The sequence below is a fragment of the Marmota marmota genome, unplaced genomic scaffold, assembly GCF_001458135.2.
Source record: "Marmota marmota marmota unplaced genomic scaffold, marMar, whole genome shotgun sequence".
In the NCBI taxonomy this organism is placed as follows: domain Eukaryota; kingdom Metazoa; phylum Chordata; class Mammalia; order Rodentia; family Sciuridae; genus Marmota; species Marmota marmota.
In genome coordinates this window covers 9,353,073-9,365,180 of record NW_026000051.1, presented here as the reverse complement: position 1 = coordinate 9,365,180, position 12,108 = coordinate 9,353,073, and the positions used below count along the sequence as shown (strand labels likewise).

The 12,108-nt window shown below is 51.4% G+C and overlaps 1 protein-coding gene across 11 annotated transcripts in view; it reads left to right on the top strand.

Annotated features, from left to right (window-relative positions):
* The window catches only part of LOC107152123 (DAB2 interacting protein), a 187,655-nt gene that overhangs the window by 144,615 nt on the left and 30,932 nt on the right, over positions 1 to 12,108 (top strand). The window contains exon 1 of one of the 11 annotated variants that reach the window (XM_048813148.1): positions 3,627 to 3,646. The exons of 9 other annotated variants lie outside the window; for them this stretch is intronic. In XM_048813148.1, the coding sequence (XP_048669105.1) occupies positions 3,636 to 3,646 (11 nt within the window). In that variant the 5' untranslated portion in view covers positions 3,627 to 3,635. Of the gene's footprint in view, positions 1 to 3,626; positions 3,647 to 4,514; positions 4,536 to 12,108 lie in introns of those variants that run through there. One more of the 11 variants, XM_015497642.2, reaches the window with a different exon arrangement.

The following is a 12,108-nucleotide window of genomic DNA, read 5'->3' as shown; positions in this document are numbered from 1 at the left end:
GGTTATTGGATGACTTCACTCTTCTGTCCCCCCCCCCTCCCCCCCCAGCCAAGCCCTGCCCTGGGTAGGGGGAGCTGCTATCTTTGGGATTGGGGAGAAGCCCTAGAGTGCAGCAGAGTAGGCCAAAGCAGGTAAGGCTGTGGGGCACCTGCAAGATGGGCATCTGTTGGCCTGGCTCCTGATGTCTGCCGAGGGAACTGGCAGGTTGGGAAGGGGGTCCTTGAGGAGAGCCTTGATTCCCCAGACTGCTCAGCCAGGAAGGACCCTCAGTCCAGGCGCCTTGAGGCTGGTGCTCCCAGTACACAGGAGGACAAAGGTGGATGGAGGTAAAGTTGCTGACACTGGGGTGCCCTGCAGAGCTCCCAGCCACTGCCTCTCCCAGACAGATTTAATAATCCAAGTCTGTCTCTCACGGTTAGTATTGCAGGGAGAGAAGCTTTACTCCTAAAACTTTTATTGATCCAGACACTAATAAAAAGTAAAGTGTTTTTGGAGTAGGGTTTTTTCCTTGTCTCCTGCTAGAGCAAAGAACATGGTAGCCCTAAAACACAGATTTGTTTTTCTCTTTTTCTAGGGGGTGGAGGGTGGGGGTGTGAGTTGGCCTTGTTCAGACCTCACCTCTTCAGGAAGCCCTTCCTAAGTGCTCAGGCCTGCATCACCCATCTCTTCTCCAGTAGTTACAGGAAAATCTTGCGCATCTGTCTGTCCTCCAAAAGGACTTGGGGCTGCTAGATGGGGACATGGCAGAAGCCTTCCTTCTTACCTGGGGCCCTAGGATAACAAGAGATGTCTGTCCTGAAGCAGTGAAGAGCTGACTCTTGATTTCTTGTGTCTTTCTGGTTTTGTTTCCTTTGCTGTCTGGTCCTTGGGCACATTCATTTCATAAGCACTCACTGAGCTTTCACCATGGCAGACCCTCTCTTAGGATACAAATTTTAACAGACCCAGCCCTTGGCCACATAGAGCTTACCTGGTGGTGGGAGAGAACAAGTGGAGAAACAAAATATTTCCAGAATGAGTGAGCTTCTCCTATGGAAACGTAAGGTGGAGACTTCTGTCTGCTTTGTTTAGCACCTGTAGCCGAAGTGCCCAGCATGGTGCCTGGCACATAGTTTGCACTTTGCACTTGCTGACTTCATGAGCAAGGTGCTATGAAGGAAATCAGGCAGGTGTTTCACTGGGGAGGAGTGGGGGGCGGGGCAGGACCCATTGTGGAGGAAGCAGTCAGGGAGTTCCAAAAGATGCCAGAAGGCAGCTGATCTGGAGAGCAGGGTAGAGCACCTAGCCCAGGGAGCATTAAGTACCTGGTCCTGAGGCAGGGAAGCAGAGACTTCACGGGCTTGTTGCTGATGAGGTCAGAGGGTGGGCAGGCCACTTCTACCTGTGGGGGGTTCAGGGTTATTTGGAGCTGTCAGGAGTAATTGAAGTGTTTTTAGCTGAAAGAGTAAAATAATGTACTTTGCATTTCTAAAGGGTCCCTTTGACTACCTGACAGAGAGTAAAAGGAGGAAGCCTAATGTCAGGGAAGGCTGGCAGGCTCAGTGTGTACCAGGGGTGAGGAGATTCAGAGAGTGGCGGAAGGATGTGCTGATGGATTGGATTGTGAATGCAGGGAAGGGGAGGATGCTTGTTTGGAGACTCCTGGCTTCCCTCTGAGACAGGCTCCAGGTGGGACATTTCAGGCACCCAAAAGATGTCAGGCCAGCATTTAGATAAGAGTCTGCAGCTCAGAGAGAAGGGCTAGAGATGTAAATATGAGTCGTGAGCACACTGGAGATATTTAAAGCTCCAGGAGTGGATGACATCACCAGAGGAATGTGTTTTGCTGAGAAGAGTGTCTCCAAAATGAGAGCACTGAGGATCCCCAACACCTGGGGAAAAGGAGGGAAGGGAGCGGTGGCCTGTGAGGAGGGAGGAGTCCAGAATGCAACAGTCTGGGTTTCAGGGAGGAGCAGCCAGCTATCTCTTAAGTTGGCTTTGGCACCATAAAGGCCTTTGGTGACCTGGCGAGAACCATTGGGGTCCGAACACACAGGTGTGTTGAAAAGAAAAAGGCAGTGAGGAGGAGGCAACCGGGTGGAACCAGGGAGCGGCGCTGGCTGCAGGCTGGGCTGCGGCTCATCCCATGGACCTGCACCACAATTCTTGCAGAATCCCCAGAGTTACTGGTTCAGGAGGACCACATAGGCCCCAGAATGGTGTTTAACAGCTCTCTCAGTCGCTACTGCCTCGTGCTCTGGAGGACTGGCTATCTGCCCTGTGTATGTCTCACTTTTTCTGACTTCTGCTTAGTTTGCTGACCCTATCTAGCCTCTATCATATCCTTTCCTTGTTCCAATCTCTTACAGGGTCCAAGGCCCCTAAACCAGAATGCCTGGAGCTGGGGTTACTCCAAGCATCTTTCTTAGAGCAGAGGTAGACTTCTTTACAATAGTGGCCGATTTCTAGAAAACTTGTGTTTGGCTTTGAGAGAAGTTTGAAGTCTTTATAGAATATTTTGGTGGGCAGGACTTTTACCTTACCCATGGCTTTGCTGGCTTGGGGGAGAGTATGGAAAGTATCTTGATTTGTAGCATAAGGTTGGGGATAACCTAAGGTCTGATGGAACCCTAGTGGGTTCTTGATACCTGTCGAATGAGTGACATTCAGATATTTGAGTCTTTAGGGTTCCTATTTGCTTTGCCAAATGCATTTTCTGCATCTGGCTAACGAGTGTTTTTCCATGTGTTATTAGGGGCTAGTGTAGTACTTCATTTTATACCCGAGGAAACTGAGCCTCTGGAGAGTGAAAGGACTCGCCTGCCCAGTGGTCCACACTTGCTAAATAACACAACCAGAACGGCACAACACCCCTATACCAGGCCTCCGTGTTAACCCCATGGATGAGCTGGCAATGGTGGGGTTTAAGGCACCTGGACAATGTGTGGTCTGCTGGGGTTAAAGGGCATTCCTTCTGCCCCTATCCTGTTTCCTCTGATGCTCGACACCCCTTGCCCACATCCACACCAGATAATTCAGGGTTCAAGAAGATGAAATGGGAGCCTTGAACCTTGTCAAACCTCCGGGTGCTCCTGCAAAGGGAGCCCCAGTTTTGGAGCTCCCTGATTGTGTAGCAGTGTTTGTGGCTTGGCTGATACTGTACTCCCTGTGGGCAGAGTGAGCTGCACTGGCCCTTTACCCTTGAACAGGAGTGGGCAGGGGACGGGACAGGATGACATGTATGCCTGTAGTGCCGAGGGGCCCAGGGAACCTCCATTTCTGTGGACAGGCTCTGTCTGAGCCTTGGGTTCAGAAGGACAGTTTCTTGCACCTGCCTTGGTTCCCCTCACCTGCCACCTGACCACACAGTCTACTGGGGAGGGCCTGGGGGTAAAGTACCTCTTTTCTTCCTCTTCCCTGCTCCTAACTCCCTCCTCCTTTTCTGCCTCCTCCTTTCCGTGGCGTTTGTGTCTCCTTTTATGTTGTGTCAGAATTCATGATTCCCAGTCTTCTCATTCAGAAGATGCAGGAAGTGACAGAATGGACCTCACAGGGTTTGGGGCTCAGCCTGAAAGCCCAGAAGTTGGACACCTGCGACAAGTGATTCCTCATTCTCACTACTGCCTTTTCCTCCTAAGAGGGAAAGATGATGGAGGATGTGGAGCAGGTGGGCATGGGGTGGAGGTAGGGAGAGCTAAGTCTCTTTGTGGGGAGCAGGAAGGAGGAAGAGGCTGCCTTTGGCCGACCTCCTGTGAGTTGTGTCCCAGTTCTTCTGTGGAATCCTAGCAAACCCCTCTGCTGACCTCAGCTTTTTTATCTGGAGGATGGGGGCACTGGCACTGCCTGTCATGGGTTTTGAGGATACATTACCACCAAGTGCCGAGCACTGTGCCAGCCCATAGTGAGCATTCAAAATGGCTGCCATGCTTGCTTTTATTCTTGAGCATTAGTCATGTTCTTTTTGTTTGGGGGTTGAGATGTTCAGGTGAAACTTGACTTTTTTTCTTTTTTGGCTGGGGATCAAACCCAGGGCTTTGCTTGTGGCAGGCAAGTGCTATACCAGTGAGCCACACCTCCAACGCTGAACTTTGGTTTTTAACTCTTACTCATTTGCCTGAAGTCTGCCTTGGAAGCCCAGACCTCTAATCTGATCACAACTTTTTGGGGTGGTTTTTGTTTTTGCTTTGGTTTTGGTTTTGGTTTTTTAATTTGTTTTGTTGTGGTGGTGGCAGCGGTATTGGTGTTGTTTTGTGGATTTTTGTTTGTTTGTTTTTTGCTTTTCGGCTTCCTGTAAGGAAAAAAGGGAGCTATACCTTTAATTTCCCAGCAGGCCAAGTGGGACACTGGCCCTTTAAAAGCACATTACAGAGAGTTGGAACATGGCCTTTGTTTAACTAGCTATGATTAGTCCCAGTGGACAGGGCTGGAGAAGTATGTCTAGGACCAGAGCAGGGTTGGACTGGCTGGGGCTCCTGGGGAACAGTGGGCTGCTGGGTAACTGGTCTGACTGCATGGCATCCCCTATCTGGTGAGCCTGGTGGCCACACTGAGGGATGGTGAGTGGCTTCAAGTTGGAATGAAGGAGGGAGTCTGGAAAGGAGTGAGATTGCCAGCCTCACAAGTCCAGGGGGACCTGAATGAAGTGCGCAACCAGTCAGAGAGTGGTAGCCACAGGTCCCCCTCTGGGGAGACTCAAGAGTTCCCCAGCCTGGGATCTCTGCCCCTCTGCCCCGACAGCCACCTTCAGCCTGGAACTTGGAAACGATCAGGATAGGTCTGCCCACATTCCGGGACCAAGAAGAGTGGTTTCCGAGTTTGTTTAAAGTGAGAGAGATCCAGTGTCAGTGCTGTTTTCCATAGGCAGCCACCTCTAGGAGGTTCTGCTGAGAACCTGGAAATGCCAGGAACCGCTGGAAGTTTCTGAGCTGAGGAGCTTGGCTTTTGCTGAGTTCAGCCCTAGGCTGGTCTGTGGGGCTGTGCTGGGACTTGGGGCCATGCTAACTCTGCCCCAGCCCCCATCTAGATTTGTCTCACATTCTCCCTGCTGGTGCTTCCCTGCTCCATCGGGTCCTGGTAGCGGGTGGCAGAAAACTGAGAAGGTTGTGTTGGCCTGGAATGTTTTGGCTCCAGCTTAAATATTTGGAACAGTTGTCAGAAGCCAGGTCACTTTGGTGTGGCTGAATCTTCACTGGGGAAGTGCCCCATTTCTGGAGAAGTCAGAGTGGGGTTTGGCTTATCTCAGCCAAGTCTTGGTGTCTAACAACACCCTCACTCACTACCGTGCTGGGGGCAGATAAGACTGCCCACCAACTAGACGTTTTTCTCATTTTATAGACAGGATCACCAGCAGATAACAAAGGCAAGGTTTGGTGCCATTTTGGTGACCCAAGGATCCTGTAGTTACTTGTATTCATGTACATTTGATCATGTGATTTCTGCAGGTTTGGTGAAGGCCTGAGGCATCGAAAGGTGTTAAGAAAAATTAGGCCCACACTGTGCCTGTGGGCTGTGATGTTGGGCAAACTGCATGGCCTCTCTAAGCCTCACTTCCCTGTTGGGGGCCAGAGGGAGTTTATCACCTGTGTTGGGGAAACTCATAGAGGCAATGGCCTTTGAGCCAAGCACAGAGAAGGAGGGCTTGGCTTCTGGGAGTGTCTCACCTTGAGCAAAGGCAGGCAGCCCTGCGAGACTGCAGCCCAATGTGCTGAGCAGGGATGGCCCAACTGGCTTTGGGACACACCTTGGAAGCTATGTTTTGTGGCTTGATTGGCTGCAGTCTCTTGGGCCAGGTGGTAAATGACAGATGCACTGATTTACCCTGGAGTCAGCAAGTGTGGAATGTGGGAGACGAGGGGACTCCAGACTGGACACTCTGGCTTTGGGGAAGCCCCTTGAGGGCTCTAAGCCTCAGTTTCCTTAACAGTAGTTAGCTTCACAAGAGTCAGAGGTATGGGATCTGCAAAGTATGGAACCAATGCCTGCTGCACACACTTCCTAGGATGTGGGATAGTAGGGTGAGAGGTGGGTATGTAGGTACTTAAGTGCCACTGTCCCTTCCCACCCCAGATTTTCTTTGACATAATTTTTCTGAGTTTCCACCTTTGCCAGTGGCCCAGAAGCCTAGGGCTTGCCAGTAGCTGCTCTCTCCTGCTGTTCTACTGCCATTGAATACTCCTGTCTATCTTCTGTTACAGTCTGAGAAGCTGCTGCTCTGTTGCCCAGTGGGATTCCCCAGCTCAAAACCCTAGGCTCAGAGTTGGAATGCCAGAGGTACTCAGTTAGTATATACTGGGCAGGTGGGTTAACTCAGCCCGGGCCCACATGGGGCATTAGCATAGTGAATCTTAAGTAAGCTCTGTAAAAAGACAGCCCAGTTGACAGGTGAGGGAGCTGAGTGCAGGAGGAGGCCCACGGTTCTTTACTCAGTACTCCTCTCCCATCATGTTTTTGCTGCTTCTCTGAGGTCAAGCTACCAATAAGGAGAGGTCCCTATATGGCCACAAACTCCCTCCATTCCAGATAGTGGCTAGAATTGAAGAGGCACCAGCCTGACGAACAATCTTGGGTACCAGTGCCTATTCCCAGATATGTCCCTCCTTAAAGAGGGTCTTTGAAGTGCCTGTTCTTGGGGGTGGGTGATAGAACAGATAAGGTGGGAAGGGGTCAGTTGGCAGACATGCTTCTTAAGACAGGCAGGAAAGATCTGCTGACTATGTGGAGAAAGGCATCTTGGAAATGTCAGTGGGCCAGGGAGAAGCCAGGAGCATCAGAGAAACACTAGGGAGAGAACAGAATGCCCAGGGTAAAGCAGGGTCCCAGCCTAGCCTGGGCAGGACATGAAGCCAGGGCTAATCACAGGGCCATATGTAAAGAAATCACTGTAGATCAGGTGATCTCTGCACTAGTAATGGGGCCACAGGTGGGGGTGTCCTCATTTTATGAATGGAAAAACTGAGATACAGTTATTAATTTGACCAAGATCACAGAATATTGTTTGTGTGGATTTAAAGAAGGAGGCCTCCTCTTGTGTTCAATCGGCATAGTTCCTGGAGCAGGTTGACAAGCGGCTGGTCCTTGGTTGAAGCAGAAGCCTGGTACCCAGGGGTTAGGAAAGAAGACCCTCAGATCACCAGTTACCCTAATCTGAACATCCTGCACAGTCCCAGGAGGCTTTGTGGCATGGCCCCTGAGTCTTGGGCAGAGGAGATGGGGTGGGAGAAGATGGTTGTGCCCCCACATTCTGTAGAGGGGCCAACACAAGCCAAAGGAGACTTCCTGGAGGTGGAAAGCTGAGAGTACTTAGATTAACCAGAAAGGAAGAGGCTTTCTGGAGAATGGGAGTCCCTGGTTTTCAGTTAACTCCTTATTTTGTACATCATCATCACTCTCTCCTGGGTCCTGCATCTCCCAAACCTGAGGCTGCTGTTGGAGGTATTTAGGGTTTCTGGTGGGAGGTGGGGAACCAGTCTGAAACTAGCCCCACCCTCAGTGGTGTGATTCATCAGACCAAGGGGGTGCCTGAGTGTGTTGAGAGGTCAGGGACAGGTTGAACTCACAGGGGAGGGAACACCTCAATCTGGGCCTTGAAACATCTCAAGAGGGTCCAGTTAGACAAGTCGGGGGCAGGACAACAGACAGAGGGTCAGTTCATGTGCAGTTGTCATGGAAGTCCAGCTGTCGAGGTCACTTCAGATGTGGCTGGGGTTGGAACCCTGAGTGTCATGTAAGGAAATTGGCTCCTTTCCTGGGGCTGAGTGTAGGGGGATGGGGCACTGCTTTCCTTAGCTCACTGAGTCAGGGTTTAGAACTATGGGTGTCCTCCTCCCTGATCTGAGTGACAGGCCAAGCTGGTGGTTTCTCCTGGGGACCTGGGAAGGGCCAAGAGCTGAAAGCAGGAGGGGCAGTTTGCCCTCAGCTCACTTTTGATTAGCTCAAATCTCATCCTATTCAATGAGTGTTCCTTAGATTCTCTTCTCTTAAAATTCAGGGCACCTCGCTGTTCTACTGAGGTTTATGAATGTTTAAAAACTGCTTTGCGGTCCCCAAAGTAATTTGACAAGTCTGACAGCTATTGATTAAAAACTCGAAATTATTCAGGTTGCAGGATGACTTGGAGGATTAGATGGAAAGTTTTTTGTTTCTTCTCTGTCTCAACCCCTCCACCCCAAAGGAAGTAAGATGTGGAAAGGTAAATGTGATCCCAAATTTCTTTTGCAAGACTCCACTCGATCTGCACAGTTATCCTGGAAAGGGTGGGCTGGGGTCTGCTCAGGGTACTGAAGTCTGTCTGCTCTGCTGTTTGGGGACCAGACCAGCACCTCTAACAACCCTGGTCTCTCGCCAGGCCTGTGGCCCAAGTCGTCACCAGGCAGCAGTGAGGCACTCTTGTGTTACTACAGGTGGTGGTCATAGTACTCAAGTAGTCACAGTCCCTTTGGTAAATAGGAAGTTGACATAGGGCTTTTGTGACTCTCAGAAGTAGCTCAGCCTAGAGAGGGGATAGAACTTATTCAGAATCTGTGGGTCCAAGGGAAAGGGGGGGAGTCTGGGGTCACAGGCAGGAACCCAGGGCTCCCTGGAAGGTTCTTCCCCTCCCTTATGGCAAGAGGGATGGGCCTTTGCTGGGACACTAGGTTGATTGGATGCTCAGCCCCCAGGCCTGGCTCCACATGATAAAGGGACCAGGACTGCCCAAAAGAAGGATGATGATCCCAACTTTCACTCTGGACTGTATGATCTGCTGAGCCACTCCTGCTCGCCAAGCTTCAGTTTCCTCTTCAGCAAAGGAGATGTGTCTGAAAGCGTCCTTTATAGAAACTTTGAATTCACCGGGGGGTGAATGTGGCAGGGGTCATCCCTGAGCCAGGTCTCCAAGGGCCTCAGATTGGTTCCTACTTTCCTGTCGTCTGGGACCATGCCACCTTCAAAGTAGGGTTCTTGGGGAAAGTGTGAGTTGATACATGTGTGTAAGATCACCTGTCATGTTGCTGGGGACCCAGTAGGTGCACAGTAGGTGGCTTTTAGGTTCAGCCTGCCACATTGTCCTTCATTTGATCAGTGTCTGTTGGGTGCTGTGGTGCCTGGCCTCCAGCTGTGTTGTAGCCTTAGCGATTGATGAGCCACCCTGTTTTGTTGTTTGCAGTGCTGGGGATGGTACCCAGGGTACCTTGTGCATGCTAGGCAAGCACTCTTCCACTGAGCTATATCCCCATCCCTTTTTATCTTAGATCTCAGTAAGTTGCCCAGGCTGCCCTTGAACTTATGATCCTCCTGCCTTAGTCTCCTGAGTAGCTAGAATTATAGACATGTTCTGCCCCTCCTGGCCCCTATCTTCTCTTGGTTGCCAGGGTGTGAGGCCCTCCTCCTTGTCAGTTCAAGATGGAGTATTCCCATTTTACAGGTAGAGGAAGTAGGGAATTGAGTGGTCAGCCCTGTGGTGTGGTGACCCCAGGGATAAGGTAAAGGCAGGGCTCAGTATGTGCATGGGGGCGTCACACTTGCTCCTGGTTGACTCTGTGAAGCCTGCCCCTGCCTTAGAATGAGGGGACCCAGGGCTGAAAGGGACCATGCCTCCATTGCCTGTCATCCTAGGAAGCCTTCCCAGGCTGAGTGACCAGCCTCCCTGCCTTATTAGGACAGTCTTTGTATCCCCAGGGTCCTGAAGGCCACCAGATGACTACATTTTTCTCCCCTCCTGGGAACCCAGCTGGGCCCGGAGCGAGCACTGGCTTTCTCAGCAGCCAGTTCCCAGGGCAGCAGGGCAGCGCCTGACTGAGGAAAGATGTGTCTGCTGGATGTTCCCAGAAGGGCATGGCCCTGTTTATGTTCTGCTGCTCAATTCCCAGGAGGTCAGTGCCCTTATCCTGACATGCTCCGGGACAGTGTCCAGAAAGGGTGCCACCCCCCTGCAGGTAGACATCTCTAGCATCACAGCCTGGGCCTGCCTAGGGTACAGGCACAGGCTCAGTGAGTATGTCCCACCAGGTGGGGCTTGGAGATCTGGCTGGGTCCTGACTGCGAAGACCCACCTTGTCTAAAGTTTCTTCCCAGTCCAGGCCTGGTTGTGGCAGTAGGTGTAGCATGGAACCACTCAAGCACCTAAGGCTGGAAAGCACCATGCCAAGGAGTCACAGGCTATGGGACCTCCCTACTTCCTTAATTTCACTAATGGAAATTCAGGGCATTTTAAAAACTTGAGGCATCCTGAGCATTTGAGCAGATGGAGTATTCCCATTTTATAGGTGGAGGAAGTAGGGAATTGAGGGGTCAGGGAAGGAACAGGGGACAGCACCTATCCCATCACTCCATTACCAGCTACCCTAGAATTGTCAGCCTCAGTAAACACTGTGTCCATTGCTCACCAGTGTTGTTCATTGCTGTGTCCCATTCTTAAACAGTGCATGACCATGAGGTGGGTAAAGAGAAACGGGACAGTCATGAGTGACTGACGTAGTCCCTGGCACTGACCTTTGCCTCCTGAGCATCTGCATTCTCATTTAATCCTTAGAGCAAACCTGAGAGGAAGGTGTGCCATTACCCCCACTTGTGGATGGAAACAGGCCTGGAGACTTGCATGGCTTAAGGCACTTACAGTTTTGTGTTTTGTCAGGAATAGAAACTGATAGCTCCTGCAGCTGGGCACCCTGGATTCTAGGGCCTCTGTCTTGCTACCTTATCCCAGCTTCTGGTGGCATTTCTGTCGCATGCGCTCACCCCACTGCCTGCCTGCGTGCATGCATTGCCCACCTGTGACTCCAGCAGTGCAAGCGTTCTCTCCACAGTGTGTCTTTAAGGGTCTCCCAGCTCTTGTTTGTATACTTTCCAGAGACAAGAAGTCCACACACTCTAAAAGCAAATGAGCCTGGTCTGTTTGGGGACAACTGGCAATGAGCTGGTCCCAGGCCTGCCTCGGGGAAGCAAAGGGCAACTCCCTCTGTCCTTTTGAGATTTGGAGGGTGACCCTTACCCTCTTACTTCCCAGGCTAAATACCCTACTCTCAGTTTACCCCACCCATAGCTGCAAGCATCCTGTGTCAGAGCTATTTTTAGTTATCACAAACATTGTTTTTGTTTGTAGGTCCCCCCTGAGCTTGAAATAAGGAGAGTTTGTGGAATTTCTATGTCACTAACCTTTTAAGAGAAAAAGGGTCAGAGTTGAAAAACAGCTTGTGGCTTGGCTGGAAGGCTATCAGATAAGGCTGTGGCCTAGGAGCTGGGACAATGTCCCATTGTTCCTGCTACTGGGTTCTTACAATGAGCTGCTGTTGGGACTGGCTCTGTCTCCAGCAGTGACTCCCCCATGCTTATGCCCACATTTCCTGGGACCTGGGCAAGGCTGCCCTTGGAGTGAGCAGGTCACAGCCACAGGGAGTCATCAGCCTGCCTGTGGACCTTCTCTGCCCTTCTGCCCATGGCCACCTATGGGGCCTTGAAAGGCCAGGCTGAGGCTGTGGTATACACTGATGAAGTCAATTTTGGACTCCACCGAGCTGGGGTCTTGCTACTGGAGGACATTGTTCAAGTCAAGCCTTTCAGACTCTCAGTGCCTCAAACCTGAGAGGGTCATCATGAGAATTAAGCAAGGAACCAAGTATTTAAGGCATGGATGGGGCTCAAGTGCATGGGTGTGGGCTGGCTGGCTGGAGAGACCAGAAGAGTATTATTATGGTGGCATTGGCTGGCCTTGAAAATGGAAGGATTTTGTTAAACAGAAAGATGGAGGGAAAGGTAGGACAGGCTGAAGAAAGAGCCTGGGCCAAGGCACTGGAAGGCAGAGTCCATGGCTAGGTCACCAACCAGGGTATAGTGATAGAGGACTGGATTTGAATACCACCTTGAGGCCTCTGGGACTTGCTTGTCTTCTAGGCTGTGAGGGGAGGGAGGGAGGCCATGCCAGGTGGAGGGGCCCTCCTGGTGGAGGGGTACTGCTGTGGTCCGCTGGGGATGGCCACTGGGATACTCCATCCCTGCATGCCCTAGGCCCTGGCCAGACCAGCTCTCAATAGCAGTAGAATCCAGGGCAGATCTCACTGTCCTGTGACCTGTTTCCCACAAGTGACCTGGGAATCCTGGTGCCACACTTATTTCTGGGAGGTGTGAGAGTCCCATACCATGGAGGATACAGGGAAA